The 18,531-nt window shown below is 46.0% G+C and overlaps 1 protein-coding gene across 1 annotated transcript; it reads right to left on the reverse strand.

Moving 5' to 3' along the window:
- Positions 1-11,026: 11,026 nt before the first annotated feature.
- On the reverse strand, positions 11,027-11,968 carry LOC102450373 (olfactory receptor 52K2-like). Its single transcript, XM_014569065.2, has one exon. The coding sequence runs from the start codon at positions 11,966-11,968 to the stop codon at positions 11,027-11,029; it is 942 nt and encodes a 313-aa protein (XP_014424551.2).
- Between the last annotated feature and the right edge of the window lie 6,563 nt (positions 11,969-18,531).

Raw genomic sequence — 18,531 nt, forward strand, 5'->3', positions numbered from 1 at the left:
AGCACTTTGTTGGCAGGTGACCATGTCTGGCCACTAACACACAGAGCTCCTGAGTGCTTTACTCCATTCTGACTCCAAGGGGAACTGTGCCTCCGTGGGGTTTGAGGAAACCATGGGCCACAGCCTCAGCATTTGGCCTTGTGTTCTACCTCTACTAACATCTTTTCTCCAGAAGGATGCCCTGGGCCACTGAAATGCAGCCTCTTTCAGGCTGGAGACCAGTAGCCGAGGGAGGGAGAGATGGAGATGGAGAGATGGAGTGCACAGAAACAATAGATTTTGGCCAGTGTGGAGGAGTACCAGTGATACTGGAGCAAATGTATCCACTGTGGCAAGGTCCTTGGGATGTTTAAGTACTGCACAGAGAGGAAAAGACCAGAGACGGACTCTCTCTCCCATCTCCCCATTGCACTGGGGTTGTCAAGCAGGTGGATTCCCCAGCAAGAGATGGTACCTGTGAATCCTGTGACGGAAGCGTCTTCCCTGGGAATCCCCCTTAGGTAGCCGGGTCCCGCACCTCTCTCAGCCCAGCGTCAGCAGCAGCCTTTCCTGCCGAAAGCCGGCACAGGGTTGTGTGCCATTTATAATACTGCTCTGTGCAATCCCAGTGTGGTTAGCTTATTGCCCGTGTCTTTGCTCATGTGTTGATTGTCCAACGTTAAGAGTAAACAGTAATTAAGGGACTTCCCTAAAGGGAGTTGAGAGTCAGAGAGGAATTGGCTGCTCCGTGTATATTTTAAAATTAGCGCTGATGAGTAAGAAAACGAGGGAGAACGCCTAGATCCCCATCGGGTCTGATGCTCTGTCAATTCTGAGGCTTCAGGGTAGACAGTAGAGACACAGATCTGAAGAAAGATGAATAAGGGGAGGTACACATTACTTCTGCAGCCCCACAAGGCTGTCATTAAGGGATCAGAGGTCTGTAATTTTCATCAGTAGCTATGTTCCTACCAGGCAGCAACTTTCATTGAAAGCACCTAGCAAAGGAAAATCTCTCTGAACTTACCCCATTATAGAGAGAGGTAAACTATGCAAATTGCATATCTTATTGCAATTCTTTTTCGAAATAGGCTATTTTGAAATTTGGCGCATCTACACAGTGCCAAATTTCTAAACGAAACACTATTTCGAGACATCCCTTATCCCTCGTGCAACAAGGTTTACAGGGATGCTGAAATAAAACATCTGCTATATTTCACAATAGTGGACACGTTCAAAAGACGTGGGGTAGCTGTTTTGGGATATGGCTGGTATCCCTACATGCCATTGCAGTGTAGGTGTACCCTGTGGGTACGTCTAGACTACATGGCTCCGTCAACAGAGCCATGTAGATTTGTTTGTTCAGCAAAGGGAAACGAAGCCGCGATTTAAATAATCGTGGCTTCATTTAAATTTAAATGGCTATCCCACTCTGCCGATCAGCTGTTTGTTGGCAGATCGGGGCAGTCTGGATGCTCCCCTGTCGACAGGAAAGCCCTTTATCGACCTCCCCGGTAAACCTCATCCTACGAGGCATAACGGGGAGGTCGATAAAGGGCTTTCAGGTTGGCGCGGGAGCATCCAGACTAGTCTGCTGAGCCGACAAACAGCTGATCAACTCTTTGTCTGCTCAGCGCGGCAGCCATTTAAATTTAAATGAAGCCGCAATTATTTAAATTACGGCTTCATTTCCCTTTTGCCAATCAGCCTCATCTACATGGCTCCATTAATGGAGCCATGTAGTTTAGACACACGCTCAGTGAGGAATTGAAAGCATGACAAGGTGGAAACAGACACGCTGTTTGATATGGACTGTGCTTTGGGTGCATGTGATGGACTTTGTCGGTGTGTACAACCTGGAATTGGGATACAGCCAACCCCTCTAGCATACCAATCCGGGACCCCATTCACTCTGTGGCTATAGGAAGTCTCAATCCTCTCTAGGTCTCGCACATGCCCAAACAGGGGTAGCCCCACCAGTAGTTACATGGATGCTTCCTCTAGCCACTCAGGATCCAACAATAGAGAAACTCCAGCCAGTTCCCTTCAGATCCCCAAACTAGGATCTCAGCACTGTTGCTTCTTGTCCTGGTCAAAAGACTGACCAGAGTAAGCTTATGATCCTATCCACCCCATCCTCCCCTCCGTGTGGAGAGTACAAAACACCAACCCATGTCCCTAAGCAGAATTCCCTTACGGATTTCAAACACCACACTGTTTTAGGTTAAAATAATGTAAAACAGATTTCTTGAGTACAGTAATACAGATTGTAAATGACTGTACGTAAGAGTGTACAGATCAATGTTGGTTACCTAACGAATAAACAAAACCACAATACCCTAGACAGGATTTGAATCAAGAAGTGTCCCCCCGATGGCATACAGAGTCCAGCCATCTTCCTTTCACAGACTGAAAATCCCTTCAGGCCGGGGGCCTCAGCCCTGGCTCAGGCCTAGTTCCTGAGGTGTTTCCAAGTGTTGAGTTATGCAGGGAGTGATGCCAAGTGATGATGCCACTTCCACCTTTTATACTTCTGACATGAGGAGGGAACGGCATTTTTCCAATCAAAACCCTCCAGCACAGATAGTGGAAAAGGACAGAAGCAAGATGGAGTCCAGTGTCACATGATCTGGTCACACACCCTTATATCCTTTGATGACCCATATCAGGGTCCATTACCCATATCCTGGATGGACCATTGACAAGAACACCCATCAAATGGAGATATAATCGTTCAAAACTCAAATGTGTTTTTTAATGAGCCATTACCTTGAATGGTTCATCCACAAGGTGCTGGCTAGACTGGATGGAAGCACACTTTTGTCTGTAAACTAGGAGCCAACAAATCTGAGATCCTGATGCTCATTGGCTACGTCTACACTGGCGGCTTCTTGCGCAAGAACAGTTGTTCTTGCGCAAAAACTTGCCAGGTGTCTACCCTGCACATGCGTTCTTGCGCAAACAATTTACAGTCTAGCATTGGAAAACAGGGCTTCTTCCGGAAGAGTTATTCCTCTTCCATGAGGAATAAGCCCTCTTGTGCAAGAGTTCTTGTGCAAGAGGGCAGTGTAGACAGGCAACATGAATTTCTTGCGCAAGAAACCCCTATGGCTAAAATGGCCATCAGAGCTTTCTTGCGCAAGAAAGCGTCCCCACTGCCATAGACGCTCTTGCGCAAAAGCACATCTCTTGCGCAAAAGCACATGCCAGTGTAGACGCTCTCTTGTGGAAGACTTTTTGGGCAAGAACTCTTCTGCAAAACAGTTCTTGCACAAGAAGCTGCCATTGTAGACGTAGCCTCAGTATTTGTAACTTTACGAACAAAAAAGATATATGAACACAGAGAGGGTAATCATATCCCCCAAATCATGTCTTAAAACACCTCATAATCACATTGCCATTGCAAATATGAGGATATTAGAATGTTCCTTAGTTTACTACAGGTGCGTTAGTCACTGAGTACTGTAGAGGCAGTGTGCATAAAGCCCTCTCCGTGTTGGTCTACACTGCAGGTCTTAACTTGAAATAAGCTATGCAAATTGAGTTACGTCAATTGTGTATCTTATTTCGAAATAGCTTATTTTGAAATTGGGAGCATCTACACAGCACTTATTTTGAAATAGAGCACACTTCCTTCGACTTCCCTTACTCCTCATCCAAAGAGGAGTCGGAGTAAGAAGTCCTCCAACTTGGCAGTATTTTGATACTATTTTCAAATAATGCACCTGCTGTGTAGATGTGGACTAAATTATTTTGGAATAGTGTTAGTTATTTCGAAATAGTGTTGCAGTGTAGACATACCCTCAATGGTTAGACAACAGAAGTCTCCAGGGGTGCAGACCTGGTAGTGCTACCCACAAGTGTTCTTGAGAAGTTTCGTGAACCTCTGAACACTTTTTAGAGAAACCTAGTGATTTTAAAAGGCAGGAAGTTGGGTTGCTAAAATATTTCAGTTTGTGCAACTTGGTTAACTACTTTGTTTTTCCAACTGGGGATAACTCAGCACAGATATTCATCAATGCTACAAGGTGGTATGTCTGTTTTACCTTCCGCACAGTGGACCATTATCCATATGGGGCTTCTTGTTTACTGCTGCCAGGATTTCCAAAAGCATTTAAAAAGAATCATGCATGTTACCCATATTCCTAGGATTTACCATCAGTGACAAATTCTTTCTTCTAAGATTCAGCATTGGCACCAAACTCTGCATCATTTAACATGAAATTTAACACCACCACCAAATTGTTATCGTAGGTAGGTGTTCAAAGTGTTTTACTTATACTGTACCTTCTGTGTGGGGAGTTGGGTTTTGTCAATGCCTATCGTGTCATTCAACTCCTTCTTCAACCTTCATATGATGGCTAGCTCTCTGTGAACTATTTCCCAACCCCAGGGTTATGGCCATACAGCAAAATCAACCTCCCCATCCTGAGATTTCCATGTGATCGCCTCTCCAAGCAATGGGACCTTTCCCACCGCTCTCCTAGAGGGTTATGATCTGTGTTCTCCAGGCTCAGAGGCGTGTCTTTAACAGCTATTTTTTGTGTTTTTCCAGCTCAGGGAATTTCCTCCTCTCCTTTGTGATATGATCATTTGCATTTTCCACATACTATCTTTTCGGTGGAATCTGGGCACACCATAGTTCGGATTAACTTCTGACTCGTGGAATGAGGTGTAACAGTTAATCCGAACTAAGGACTTAGTTCGGATTAATTTCTGTCTGCCGCGTGTAGCCGCGCGCAGTCAGTTCAAACTAAGGGGATTTAAAAATGGCACCCACCTGGGAACATGCAAATGAAGCCCAGGATATTTAAATCCAGGGCTTCATTTGCAAGTTCGAATGCCTACATTAGCCACCCTAGTTCGAACTTGGTGGCTAGTGTAGACATACCCTAACAGAAGAGTGAAGAGTCTATTCTTGGAGAGAGACATTCTGTCTGCCCCCCCTCAGTAGCTGGAGAGAAACTGCACCGAGACAAAGGAGGGAAACCCAAAAATGCCTTTGTCCCAGTTTGAAATTCCTACCTACATTGAAGTGGGTCTGACCCACGAAAGCTCATCACCTAATAAACCATCTTGTTAGTCTTTAAAGTGCTACATAGTTCTCTCTTTTGTTTCAGCTAGACCAGACTAACACAGCTGCATCTCTATGACTATTATACCTGGCTTAGGTATAATGAACCCCTTAGTCCCCAGGCTGCTGGCTAACCCTTGTGATCATGACACCACCCAAAACAAAACCCCTTCAAAACCAGAATTTGCTATGAAACTCCCAAGCTGGAGTTCATTTGCAGAACTGGCATTATGGGTATGTCTGCACTACAGGATAAAGTCAAATTAAGATACGCAACTTCAGTTTAGAAAAGAGGAGACTGAGGGGGGATATGATAGAGGTCTATAAAATCATGAGTGGTGTGGAGAGGGCTGATAAAGAAAAGTTATTTATTAGTTCCCTAACTAGAAGAACTAGAGGACACCAAATGAAATTAATGGGTAGCAGGTTTAAAACTAATAAAATAAAGTTCTTCTTCACACAGTGTGTAGTCAACCTGTGGAACTCCTTGCCAGAGGAGGCTGTGAAGGCTAGGACTATAATAGAGTTTAAAGAGAAGCTAGATAATTTCATGGAGGTTAGGTCCATAAAAGGCTATTAGCCAGAGGATAAAATGGTGTCCTTGGTCTCTGTTTGTCAGAGCTGGAGAGGGATGGCAGGAGACAAATCGCTTGATCATTATCTTCAGTCCACCCTCTCTGGGGCATCTGGTGCTGGCCACTGTCAGCAGACAGGATACTGGGCCAGATGGACCTTTGGTCTGACCCAATACGGCCGTTCTTATGTTCTTATGTTCTTATGTTCTTATGTTAATTGCATAACTGAAGACGAAGTAGCTTAACTCGGCTTTTGACACAGTCTACACTTCAGGAAATTGAATGAAGAACACTCTTCCTTTGACTTCCCTTCCTCCTCGTGAAATGAGGGTTACCACCATCGACTGGAGTGCCCTTCTCAAATCCTGTAAGATCGACAGGAGCTGCTTCAATCTTCCTCTGCAGTGTATACGTACCCTAGCAGACTGGATCTGAATGGAGACTGGGAGTAGCTAGCTCACTACAAAAAGTGAACCCAATTTCTTTCTTTCTTTCTTTCTTTCTTTCTTTCTTTCTTTCTTTCTTTCTTCTGCATCTGAAGCTGTGAGTTGTAGCTCACGAAAGCTTATGCTTGTCACATAAAAGTCATACGTGGTCCTGCAGCTGAGCAGGTTTGGGATGCAAGTTTTCATCCCTGCTGTACCCAGTTTAGCATAGCCTGGAACCCTGCAAGCACAAATAGCAGCTGGTCTTTCTCAGCTTTAAGCCGTGCTTTGAGCTGGGAAACTACTGAGCAGTAAACAAGTTTGACCTCAGTCTCCATTCATAGGAGTAATAAGGATGGCATTGAGCCAGGTATGTGCACATCCGGTAAACAGCTCTAGTACAACTAGGATGTGTCTAAACTACATGGCTCCATCGATGGAGCCATGTAGATTAGGGTTGTAGGCACAGGGAAATGAAGCCGCGATTTAAATAATCGCTGCTTCATTTAAATTTACATGGTTGCCACGCTGAGCCGACAAACAGCTGATCAGCTAAAGCGACGAGGAGTCCTGTGGCACCTTATAGACTAACTGAAGTGTAGGAGCATAAGCTTTCGTGGGCAAAGACCCACTTCGTCAGATGCATGTATCTGACGAAGTGGGTCTTTGCTCACGAAAGCTTATGCTCCTACACTTCAGTTAGTCTATAAGGTGCCACAGGACTCCTTGTCGCTTTTGCAGATTCAGACTAACACGGCTACCCCTCTGAAGCTAATCAGCTGTTTGTCGGTTCAGCGCGCTAGTCTGGATGCTCCCGCGCCGACCTGTAAGCCCTTTATCGACATCCCCATTATGCCTTGTCCGTTATGCCTGATCAGCTGTTTGTTGGCTCAGCGCGGCAGCCATGTAAATTTAAATGAAGCCGCGATTATTTAAATCACCGCTTCATTTCCCTTTGCCAAAAAAACAAATCTACATGGCTCCGTCGACAGAGCCATGTAGTTTAGACATACCCTTAGTGTAGGGAGTCCCGTGCCCACTGAATCTCACCAGGGACCTAGACCTCAAAGGATGCCCTGGGTCCCCCTAGCTGGATCCACTGCAGCTGGGTGCGAGATGACCGGAACGGGACTCTCCACAGATTGAAGGGGTGCAAGCATTTCCAAGTGCCTCTTACTCTTTTATTCATTGCTCTGCCTGTGCTTATTGGTGTATTACTTTGCAGTAGCTGTGTAACCATCTGGCAGCATTAAGCTTGTAATGGTAGTGACATAGTGAGATTAATAAAAGCAACTATCTATCCCTAATCGACTCTGTCTTGAAGCAAATCCACAGCCCTGTTGGGCCCTGCCCCTGTGAGCTGACAGTGCTCTCATACCTTAATATTGGTACAGAAGGGTACAGCTTATTCAGGAAGGAAAGGCAGGGGGAAAAGGGAGAAGGTGTTGCCTTATATATTATAAATGTACACTTGGACTGAGGTGGAGCTGGTCAGAGGAAACAAAATTGTTGATAGTCTCTGGGTTAGGTTAAAAGGGGTAAAAAAACAAGGGTGATGTCATGCTAGGGGTCTTCCACAGACCAGCTACCCAGGCAGAAGATGTGGATGAGGCTTCCTTTTAAAAAAACGTACAAAATCATGCAAAACACAGGATTTGGTGATGATTGGGGAATTCAAATGTCTAGACACATGTTGGGAAACTAACACCGCAAGGCACAAATTATCCAATAAATTCTTGGACTACATCGGAGACCATTTTTTTTATTTCAGAAGGTGGAGAAAGCTACTAAGGGGGAAGCTGTTCTAGATTTGATTTTAATAAATAGGGAGAAGCTGGTTGAGAATTTGAAAGTGGAAGGCAGCTTAGGTGAGAGTGATCATAAAATCACAGAGTTCATGATTCTAAGGAATGGTGGAAGAGAGAAGAGCATAGAGACAATGGATTTCAGGAAGGCAGATTTTGGTAAGGTCAGAGAGCTGATAAGTAAGAATCATAGAATCATAGAATAATAGGACTGGAAGGGACCTCGAGAGGTCATCGAGTCCAGCCCCCCGCCCTCAAGGCAGGACCAAGCTCCACCTACACCATCCCTGACAGATGTCTATCTAACCTGTTCTTAAATATCTCCAGAGAGGGAGATTCCACCACCTCCCTTGGCAATTTATTCCAATATTTGACCACCCTGACAGTTAGGAATTTTTTCCTAATCTCCAATCTAAACCTCCCCTGCTGCACTTTAAGCCCATTACTCCTTGTCCTGTCCTCAGAAACCAAGAGGAACAAATTTTCTCCTTCCTCCTTGTGACACCCTTTTAGATATTTGAAAACCGCTATCATGTCCCCCCTTAATCTTCTTTTTTCCAAACTAAACAAGCCCAGTTCATGAAGCCTGGCTTCATAGGTCATGTTCTCTAAACCTTAATCATTCTTGTCGCTCTTCTCTGTACCCTTTCCAATTTCTCCACATCTTTCTTGAAATGTGGCGCTCAGAACTGGACACAGTACTCCAGCTGAGGCCTAACTAGTGCAGAGTAGAGCGGCAGAATGACTTCACGAGTTTTGCTTACAACACACCTGTTGATACAACCTAGAATCATATTTGCTTTTTTTGCAACAGCATCACACTGTTGACTCATATTCAACTTGTGGTCCACTATGACCCCTAGATCCCTTTCTGCCATGCTCCTTCCTAGACAGTCGCTTCCCATCTTGTATGTATGGAACTGATTGTTCCTTCCTAAGTGGAGCACTTTGCATTTCTCTTTATTAAACCTCATCCTGTTTACCTCTGACCATTTCTCTAACTTGCTAAGGTCATTTTGAATTATGTCCCTATCCTCCAAAAAAGTCGCAACCCCACCCAGTTTGGTATCATCTGCAAACTTAATAAGTGTACTCTCTATCCCAATATCTACATCATTGATGAAGATATTGAACAGTACGGGTCCCAAAATAGACCCTTGAGGAACTCCACTTGTTATCCCTTTCCAGCAGGATTTAGAACCGTTAACAACAACTCTCTGACTACGGTTATCCAGCCAATTATGCACCCACCTTATCGTGGCCCTATCTAAGTTATATTTGCCTAGTTTATCAATAAGAATATCATGCGAGACATTTATAATAAGGTCCCATGGGAAGTAAGACTAAGAGGAAAAATAACTGTAGAGAGTTGGCAGTTTTTTAAGGGACATTATTAAGGGCCCAAAAGCAAACTATTCTGTTAAACAGGGAAGATAAAAAGTATGGGAGGAGACCACTTTGGATCTAAAAATCAAAAAGGAGTCGTATAAAAAGTGGAAACTAGGTCAAATTACAAAGGATGGATGTAAGTCAACAACACACGTGTGCAGGGGCAAGATTAGAAAGGCAAAGGAACAAAAAGAGTTCAAACTAGCTAGAGGCATAAAAGGTAACAGGAAGATGTTCTACAAGTATATTAGGAGCAAGAGAGAGGGAACTCCCGGCCGTACATCATCTGCTTGCATTGTACCTCGCCTAACCACAGAAATATCTGCTCAAGTGTCTTCCCACCCAAGCTAGTCCCTGCCATGCATGCTACCAGCCTTGGTGTGCCACAGGCCTACTTGGGCACAGGCTAGTTTCACAAATCGGATGCGATAAGTGTTAACAGGGTCTGCACCACTGCTCCCAATGCAGGCAGATGAAAGGGGAAGGGAGCCCTGGGTGTAGTTATGCTCACTCAGTTGTTCCGCCCTGCAAGGAATTCAACTGTTGATGTGGAAATACAGCTCATGCTGGAAGGGGAGAGGAATCTGGGGTGTAGTTATGTAAATTCAGTTCAGTCAGTTCTATAGACCTGATGGATGGTCAATTGTTGGAGTGGAATGTTGTGTGTTGTAACTAATTTGGCTGTTGTGGGGCCACTGGGCATGCTACCCCTAAATGTTGGAAATGTAGAATATGACCCCAGTGCTTGCAGGAGAGGCACTGTCATTGCAAAGAGTCTCGGATGGACAAGCCTCCCCCTTCCAGACTCACGTGGATTGTATTGGGGGAAGGAGATTGAGCCAGCAGGCTACATACATGAGCTGTAAGACCGGTTTAACCTGTCTCTCCTTCCCACTCGTCCTAAAGATAGACGTAAAACAGACTCCATAAGAAGTCTCTTTGTTATTTTAAAATATTATTCAGAGGGTGTGGGGGCTGGAATCTTTTGGCCAGCCTAGGTGGTGGGCGAAAGGCTGAAATCACTGAGAAAGAAATCACTAGGTTTGGCCCAGAGCCACACCCATCGCAGAAGCAGCAGCAAGCGGCCAGCGGGTTGGCAGCTGGCAGGAACAAATGGTCATTAGGGCAGCTGGCAGGAACAGGCAGCTAGTTGGTGGAAGCGGCCCTTTGTGGATTCCTTACCCTTCAATTCGGGCTCTATATCAGCAAATAATGCTTAACTAACCATTTTTAGGCCAAATAACATGGACACCAAGATAGAGACGAGACACCAAGATGGAGACAGGACACTGAAATGGAGATGGGATACAGAGATGGAGATGGGACACCAGGATGGAGACAGGACACTGAGATGGAAACGGGACACAGAGATGGAGACAGGACACCGAGATCGAGACAGGACACTGAGATGGAGACAGGACATGGAGACGAAGATAGGACAGCCAGATGGAGATAGGATACTGAGATAGAGAAAGGACACCAAGATGGAGACAGGATACTGGGCGGGGATGGCTTCTAGCTGTTCACTGCACAGAACCCTGCATGACGAGTCCTGGATCTCACTGGGTCAGGTGGAAATAACAATTGACAAAGATGCTCTAGAGCAGTGAAGTGTCACAGCCGTGTTTTCCTGCAGACACAGACAACAGTGTTTATTATCCCTGATGGTCGGCAAAGCTGGGGTGGTTTTCAACAATATGGGGGTGACTGAGTCATCAAGGCTGGGCATCCAGATGTCACCTACTTTACTCCCAAGCCGTGGACCCATCTCATGGTCCATCAGGCTGGTTTAAGGCCCAAGATGTGGAGAGCCCTCTGGCGGATCCCTGGAGTTCTCACCCCGTAGATGATGGGGTTCATCATGGGAGGGAAGAGCAGGTAAATGTTGGCAAAGAGGATGTGAACGTGGGGAGCCATGTGGCCGAAGCGGTGGGAGATGTAGGTGAAAGCTGTGGGGAAGTAAAACATCAGCATGACACAGATGTGGGAGCTGCAGGTGCTGAGGGACTTGCTCCGGGCCTCCTTGGAGGGCAGGCTGAAGACAGCCCGGAGGATGAGGATGTAGGACAGGACGATGAGGACTAAATCTACCCCACCAACAAAACATGCTACGGCCAGACTGTAGGCACTCATGGCCGCCGTGTCGGCACAGGCCAATTTCACCAGTGCCATGAACTCACAATAGGTGTGAGAAACAATATTAGTTGTGCAATATGGGAGCTGCTTCAGCAGGAATGGGTGTGGGCCCAGTAACACGGCGCCCCTCACCACAACGCCAAACCCTATCTTGGCTATGGCCTGATGGGTCAGGATGTCTGAGTGTCGCAGAGGGTTACAGATGGCGACGTAGCGATCGAAGGCCATGGCCACCATGTACCCGGACTCCATCGTACTAACGGCGTGAATCAAAAACACCTGGGTCAGGCAAGCATCGATATGAATGGCCTGGTCCCTGAACCAGAAAATGCAGAGGGTTTTGGGCACGGTGGTGGTGCAGATGACCAGGTCGGTGAAGGCCAGCATGGCGAGGAAAAGGTACATGGGCTCATGGAGGCTTGGCTCGGTCTTGATCACAGCCAGGAGGAGGCAGTTCCCCACGACAGACAGGATGTAGATGGAGCAGAAGGGGATGGAGATCCAGACATGGGCCGCCTCCAGCCCTGGGATGCCGAGGAGGATGAAGGTGGAGGGGTGGGGTGTGCTCCAATTGGAAGCTGCCATGGTGAGGCCGGTGGGCTGTGTTCAGATCCACAGTATGTCTGCTTCCTGCTCCTGTAACTAACCATTAACACCATTGTTAACGGGCCGATGGGCACATGACAAAATGGTATTTCTCTCTTCGTTCTGCTTCTGTCCTGGGCGAATGGCACATGCAAGCGCCGTCACACCTCACGTATCCCTGGCTCTTACACTGCAGCCATTCCACCGTTATCACAGAGGCTTCTGGCACTAAAAGGGGGCTCTGTGTCAGTTCAAAGCAGTAGGTTTTTTCCTCTGCTCGCTCTACACACTCTCTGGAAAACCCTGTCTGAAAATAGACAGGGCCGTCTCTCAGCCATTAGGAGACTTTATTTCACCCCTTAAGTGGTCTGTTATGTAATGTATATATTTCCTTATTTATTCATGTGTGTCCTCGTTTTCCCTCTTAGGCTGTGTCCAGACTCAGGGGTTTTTTCGAAAAAAGTAGCCTTTTTTCGAAAAAACTTCCCCTGCGTCCAGACTCAAGCCGCGTTCTTTCGAAATTAATTCGAAAGAACGCGGCTTTTCTTTCGATGGCGGTAAACCTCATTTCACGAGGAAGAACGCCTTCTTTCGAAAGTTCCTCTTTCGAAAGAAGGCGTTCTTCAATGTAAATAGGGCTTCTTCAAAAGAGAGCATCCAGACTCACTGGATGCTTTCTTTCGAAAAAGCAAGCCCCTTTTTCGAAATTTCTCCGTGCAGTCTAGACGCTCTCTTTCAAAAGAGGCTCTTTCGAAAGAAGCCTGCAGTCTAGACATAGCCTTAGGGTCTGACATCTGGATCAGTAACTGCAGCCAGCTTCTCCGCTTTTATTTTGGAAGGGGATAAATTGCTTTTTTTGCCCTTGTGGGCTTCCTTAGCCCTTGCGTCATTGTCTCCTACAAGAATTCCTCTGGATCTATGCCCTTCAAAACTCCATTGTCATCGTAATGCAAAGAACATTTTTACTGTTACAAATCACAAAATAATTCAAATTAGTTATGGAGAGAAGAATGGAAGCTGTACAAGTTTCTGATTCTCATTTACTATGGGTAGTAATTTGAAACATCTTTTTAAATTTAACATTTACATTTAAAATGTAAAAAATTATTTTTTAAAATAATTGTCCTTCCCTTTTGCAAGCAACTTGATAAGAAATTCTATGATCTGTATTTACTTTCTGTAACTCCCCTATAAGTGTAATGGACACAAAATGAGTTTGCCCAGACAATGATGGGCCACATCTGCTATCAAAATAGCATGTAAGTAGCTCAAAGTTAACTAAAAGTGGAGAAGATGGCTGCAGCTACTATTATAGATGCCAGCCCCTAGGGCTGTGTCCAGACTCAGGGTTTTTTTCGGGAAAAGTAGCCTTTTCCCGAAAAAACTTCCCCTGCGTCCAGACTCAAGCCGCGTTCTTTCGAAATTATTTCGAAAGAACGCGGCTTTTCTTTCGATGGCGGTAAACCTCATTTCACGAGGAAGAACGCCTTCTTTCGAAAGTTCCTCTTTCGAAAGAAGGCGTTCTTCAATGTAAAGAGGCCGTCTTCGAAAGAGAGCATCCAGACTCGCTGGGTGCTCTCTTTCGAAAAAGCGGATTGCTCTTTCGAAAGATCCGCCTGCAGTCTAGACGCGATCTTTCGAAAGAGGCTCTTTCGAAAGAAGCCTGCAGTCTAGACATAGCCTAGGAGGGCAAAGAGGACACACATAAATAAATTAATAAATATACAAATAAAATGACAGAGCACTTAAGAGGTGAAATGAAGTCTCCTAATCTTTGCTGCCTGAGAAACGTCCCAGTCTAATTTCAGGCAGGTCTTCCAGAGAGAGTTTGGAGTGCGAGCAGAGAAAAAAGAATCGCTGCTTTGAACTGCCACAGAGACCTCTTTGAGCCACACCTGGGCTTACCAAACAAGCTACTCTGGATTGCTCTCTGCTCTGATTTAATGGGCCAGATGACTTCCCTGCCACTCCAACATGCTCAGGAAAAAAGGGTCCAATTTCCAGCCACTTTTTTGTTCCGCCTGCCCCCATCTCACTATCTTGTTTCCCTACTGTGGTGGTCAGGACTGGAGCCATGCGCTGGGGCTTTTGCTACATTTCCAGTGTTCCAAGCAGGGGACCATAAGGTGATGGCTCAGAAGTGCACAAATTTGCCTCCTACATTCCCCAGGCTCAGCCTCAGTTCTACGAACAGTCAACCTATGGAACTCCTTGCCAGAGGATGTGGTGAAGGCTCGGACTGTAATAGGATTGAAAAAGATAGATTCATCGAGGTGAGGTCCATCAATGGCTATTAGCCAGGATGGGTAGGAATGATGTCCCTAGCCTCTGTCTGTGTGGAAGTGGGTGACAGAGGAGGGATCACATGAGGATTACCTGTTGTGATCTCTCCCTCTGGGGCATCTGGTATTGGCCACTGTTGAAAGGAAGGACACAGGGCTAGATAGACCTTTGGTCTGACCCACAATGGTGGCTCTTAGCTTCTTAAGTATTGGGGATTCCTGTGTTAAGGCTCCAAGAGAAACACTTCATGCTCCGCTGTGCTTTGGAGATGGTTTGTAATTTACATGCTCTCTCACTGTTCCCTTCCCAGCAAGCTAAGGAATTAGGTGGGTAGAAAGCTGGCTAGATACTCCAGCTCAGCGGGTAGTGATCAATGGGACAATGTCTAGCTGGTATCAGGTGGTGTGCCCCAGGGGTCAGACCGGAGGGCAATTTTGTTACACATTTTCATCCATAATCTGGATGAGGGGGATGTGTTTGTGGATGACACCAAGCCGGGGCAGATAGGCTTGAGGGCAGGAATCGGGTCCAGAACGAACTAGACAATTTGGGGGATCGAGCCAAAAGAAATCTAATGAGAATCAACAAGGACAGATCCCTCCACTTGGGACAGAAGAATCCCAAACATTTTTACAGGCAGGGGGACTTCTGGCTAAGCAGTAATTTGGCAGACCGGGGGAGTACAGTGGATGAGAAGCTGGATATGAGTCAATAGGGTTCCCTTGTAGCCAAGAAGGCTAACAGCATATTAGGGTGCATTAGGAGGAGCATTGCCAGCAGATCTAGAGAAGGGATTACTCCAACGTATTCTGCACTAGAGAGGCCACATCTGGAGTATAGCATCCAGTTCTGCCCCCCGCCCCATTACACAAAGGATGTGGATGCTTTGCAGAGGGTCCAGCAAGGGGCAACCAAAATGATTAGAGGGCAGGAGCACATGACCTAAGAGGAGAAGCTGAGGGATCTACAAGGAGAGCCTGGTCCCTCTCCAATGTGCCCACGTTCTTTCTGTAGTCGGGGGACCAGAACTGGACACAATACTCCAGATGTGGCCTCACCAGAGCCAAATCAGTTGGGTCCCTACACCACTCCTGGTGAGCCTCGGCAAAGTATGTGAGCAGGGGACCCAAATCTCCCCGCAGGGCAACAGAACTTTCATTTCAGGCTGCATAAGGAATAACTCAGCAAGAGTTCAGGAAATCTGTTTGATCCAGGAGGTAAGGAGGCCTGCTCTTGTCTAACAGTTCATTAGTTGTAAGTGCACACAGACTTAACCAATCGGTTTAGATCATCCCCGATATTTTTTATATTCTGAGGAGAATTGAGTAATCAGTAACAGATGAACACTGGCCAAACCCCACCCTGCCAGGGAGTGAAGAAATCAGGAAAATTTGACTCCCAGGATAACTACCCAGGATTACTCCCAAGTTACTTTCTTATTTAAAAAGTGTAGATCTTTTTAGTAGTAATTTCTATAGACCAAACAGATTGTAATTATACCTGTTAAGCTGTTCCTTTTTACAATGTTTATTATTGGAGGTGTCTACACCAGCAATTCTCCAACCCTGCTTCTGTTAGCCTGTCTCCAAATTTACCCTGTTGAACTCTGCTGTGTCAATGCATCATAGCTGAAGGCACCTGGTATCCCTGCACTTAGCCTGACCACACACTGGGGAAGACACAGCCCTAAACCAAGCTGCACCTGGGAGAGGGAAACTCACCCTGAATTCTTGTTTCCCAGCTCCGGCCCACTGAATGACACTGCTCCATGGGTGCAATTAAAGAGTTATGACACCGTGAGCTTCCCCAGGCTATGCACTTTTCCTGCAGACCAGCCTTCCAGGCGTGTGGCTCTTTGGGCTGTCTCCCCGGACCCAGTGTTTGCCCCTCTCTCAGCTTCCTGGGTCTCAGACAATCTGTGGGATCCCCCCCTCACCTCTCTCGGCTCTGTGCTTCCTCTATGTTATCACTCAGGGCAGAGGATGCTCATGCAGCTATTTCTGGGCAGCCAGGCCCTGCACTCACCCAACTCCTGCGCAGCAGAGAGGGGCTGACGTGGCAGTGGGCGGTGTCCGGAGCGGCTCTGTACTGGGCCGGAGGGGAGCTGGGCGGCGAGGTTTATAGCCATCGCGGTGCAATCCCAGCAAGGTTTGGGCCTCCCCTGAGAAGCTGCAGCTCAGCTGAGAGCGTGAGACAGACAAACAGGCCCCTGCTTTTCCCATGGTGGACGTACGGCACCCCGAGAGAGCTGGGGAGGATCATGAGCCAGAGACCTGCAGAGAGAGCGGTGAAAGCTCATTTAGTTTGGAAAAAAGAAGATTAAGGGGGGACATGATAGCGGTTTTCAAATATCTAAAAGGGTGTCACAAGGAGGAAGGCGAAAATTTGTTCCTCTTGGTTTCTGAGGACAGGACAAGGAGTAATGGGCTTAAAGTGCAGCAGGGGAGGTTTAGATTGGACATTAGGAAAAAATTCCTAACTGTCAGGGTGGTCAAATATTGGAATAAATTGCCAAGGGAGGTGGTGGAATCTCCCTCTCTTGAGATATTTAAGAACAGGTTAGATAGACATCTGTCAGGGATGGTGTAGACGGAGCTTGGTCCTGCCTTGAGGGCGGGGGGCTGGACTCGATGACCTCTCGAGGTCCCTTCCAGTCCTATTATTCTATGATTCTATGATTCTATGATTATTAACAAACCAATTAAAAGCCAGGCAGGGTTGTTGAGGAACATGAAATGTAGGAACCCAGGCAAGTGATGCACCTTCCTGGAGTCATTCCTAGATCCGGTGCAAGAAACTCCCAGGCTGCTGTGTGGTGGCAGAACCTACAATGTTTCTTAGTTGCTGTGAATCTGAGTGGCCCCACAGGCCTCTTAAGTGTCTCTGAATTGTCCTGTTTTTCCTGACTACACAACATGCATGTGTCACAGCTGAGGTGTCCTTTAGGTTACCTCCACACAACAGCGTTATTTTTGAATAACGGGCGTTATTCCAAAATAGCTCCTTGCGCATCTACACAGCAAGCCCGTTATGTTGAAACAAATTTGAACTAACAGGCTTCTAACTCTGACTTCTGTAAACCTCACTGTACAAGGAGGAAAGGAAGTCGGAGGAAGAGTGGCCTGATTCAAAATAAGTGCTAGGTAGATGCACCCAAATTTGAAATAAGCTCTTTCAACTTGAGCTAAGTGATTAGCATCGTTCAAATTGCGTAGCTTAGTAGTAAGTTGAGGGTCAGTAACATGGAGTCAGCAGGCCTAAACAGAGGCCTGTAACATGAAAAATAAAAAAGGAGTCATATAAAAAATGGAAAGTAGGACAAATTACAAAGGATGAAAATAGGCAAACAGCACAGGAATGCAGGGGCAAGATTAGAAAGGCAAAGGCACAGAATGAGCTCAAACTAGCTATGGGAATAAAGGGAAACAAGAAGATGTTTTATGAATACATTAGAAGCAAGAAGAAGACCAAGGACAGGGTAGGCCCACTGATCAGTGAGGAGGGAGAAATAGTAACAGGAAACTTGGAAATGGAAGAGATGCTCAATGACTTCTTTGTTTCAGTCTTCACCGAGAAGTCTATAGGAATGCCTAACATAGTGAATGCTAGTGGGAAGGAGGTAGTTTTAGAAGCTAAAATAAAAAAAGAATACGTTAAAAATCACCTAGAAAAGTTAGATGCCTGCAAGTCACCAAGGCCTGATGAAATGCATCCTAGAATACTCAAGGAGCTGATAGAGGAGGTATCTGAGCCTCTAGCTATCATCTTTGGAAAATCATGAAAGACAAGGGAGATTCCAGAGGACTGGAAAAGGGCAAATATAGTGCCCATCTATAAAAAGGGAAATAAGAACAACCCAGGAAACTACAGACCAGTTAGTTTAACTTCTATGCCAGGGAAGATAATGGAGCAAGTAATTAAAGAAATTGTCTGTAAACACTTGGAAAGTGGCAAGGTGATAGGGAACAGCCAGCATGGATTTGTAAAAAACAAATCATATCAAACCAATCTGATAGCTTTCTTTGATAGGATAACAATTCTTGTGGAAAAGGGAGAAGCGGTGGATGTGGTATACCTAGACTTTAGTAAGGCGATTGATATGGTCTCGCATGATATTCTTATCAATAAACTAGGTAAATACAACTTAGCTGGGTCTACTATAAAGTGGGTGCATTACTGGCTGGATAATCGTACTCAGAGAGTAGTTATTAATGGTTCACAATACTGCTGGAAAGGCATAACAAGTGGGGTTCCGCAGCGGTCTGTTTTGGGACTGGCTC

The sequence above is a fragment of the Pelodiscus sinensis genome, chromosome 1 (assembly GCF_049634645.1).
Source record: "Pelodiscus sinensis isolate JC-2024 chromosome 1, ASM4963464v1, whole genome shotgun sequence".
Lineage (NCBI taxonomy): Eukaryota > Metazoa > Chordata > Testudines > Trionychidae > Pelodiscus > Pelodiscus sinensis.

Bases quoted from the DNA above. Each gene is read 5' to 3' on its own strand.
- LOC102450373 (XM_014569065.2), bottom strand. From the start codon at position 11,968: ATGGCAGCTTCCAATTGGAGCACACCCCACCCCTCCACCTTCATCCTC.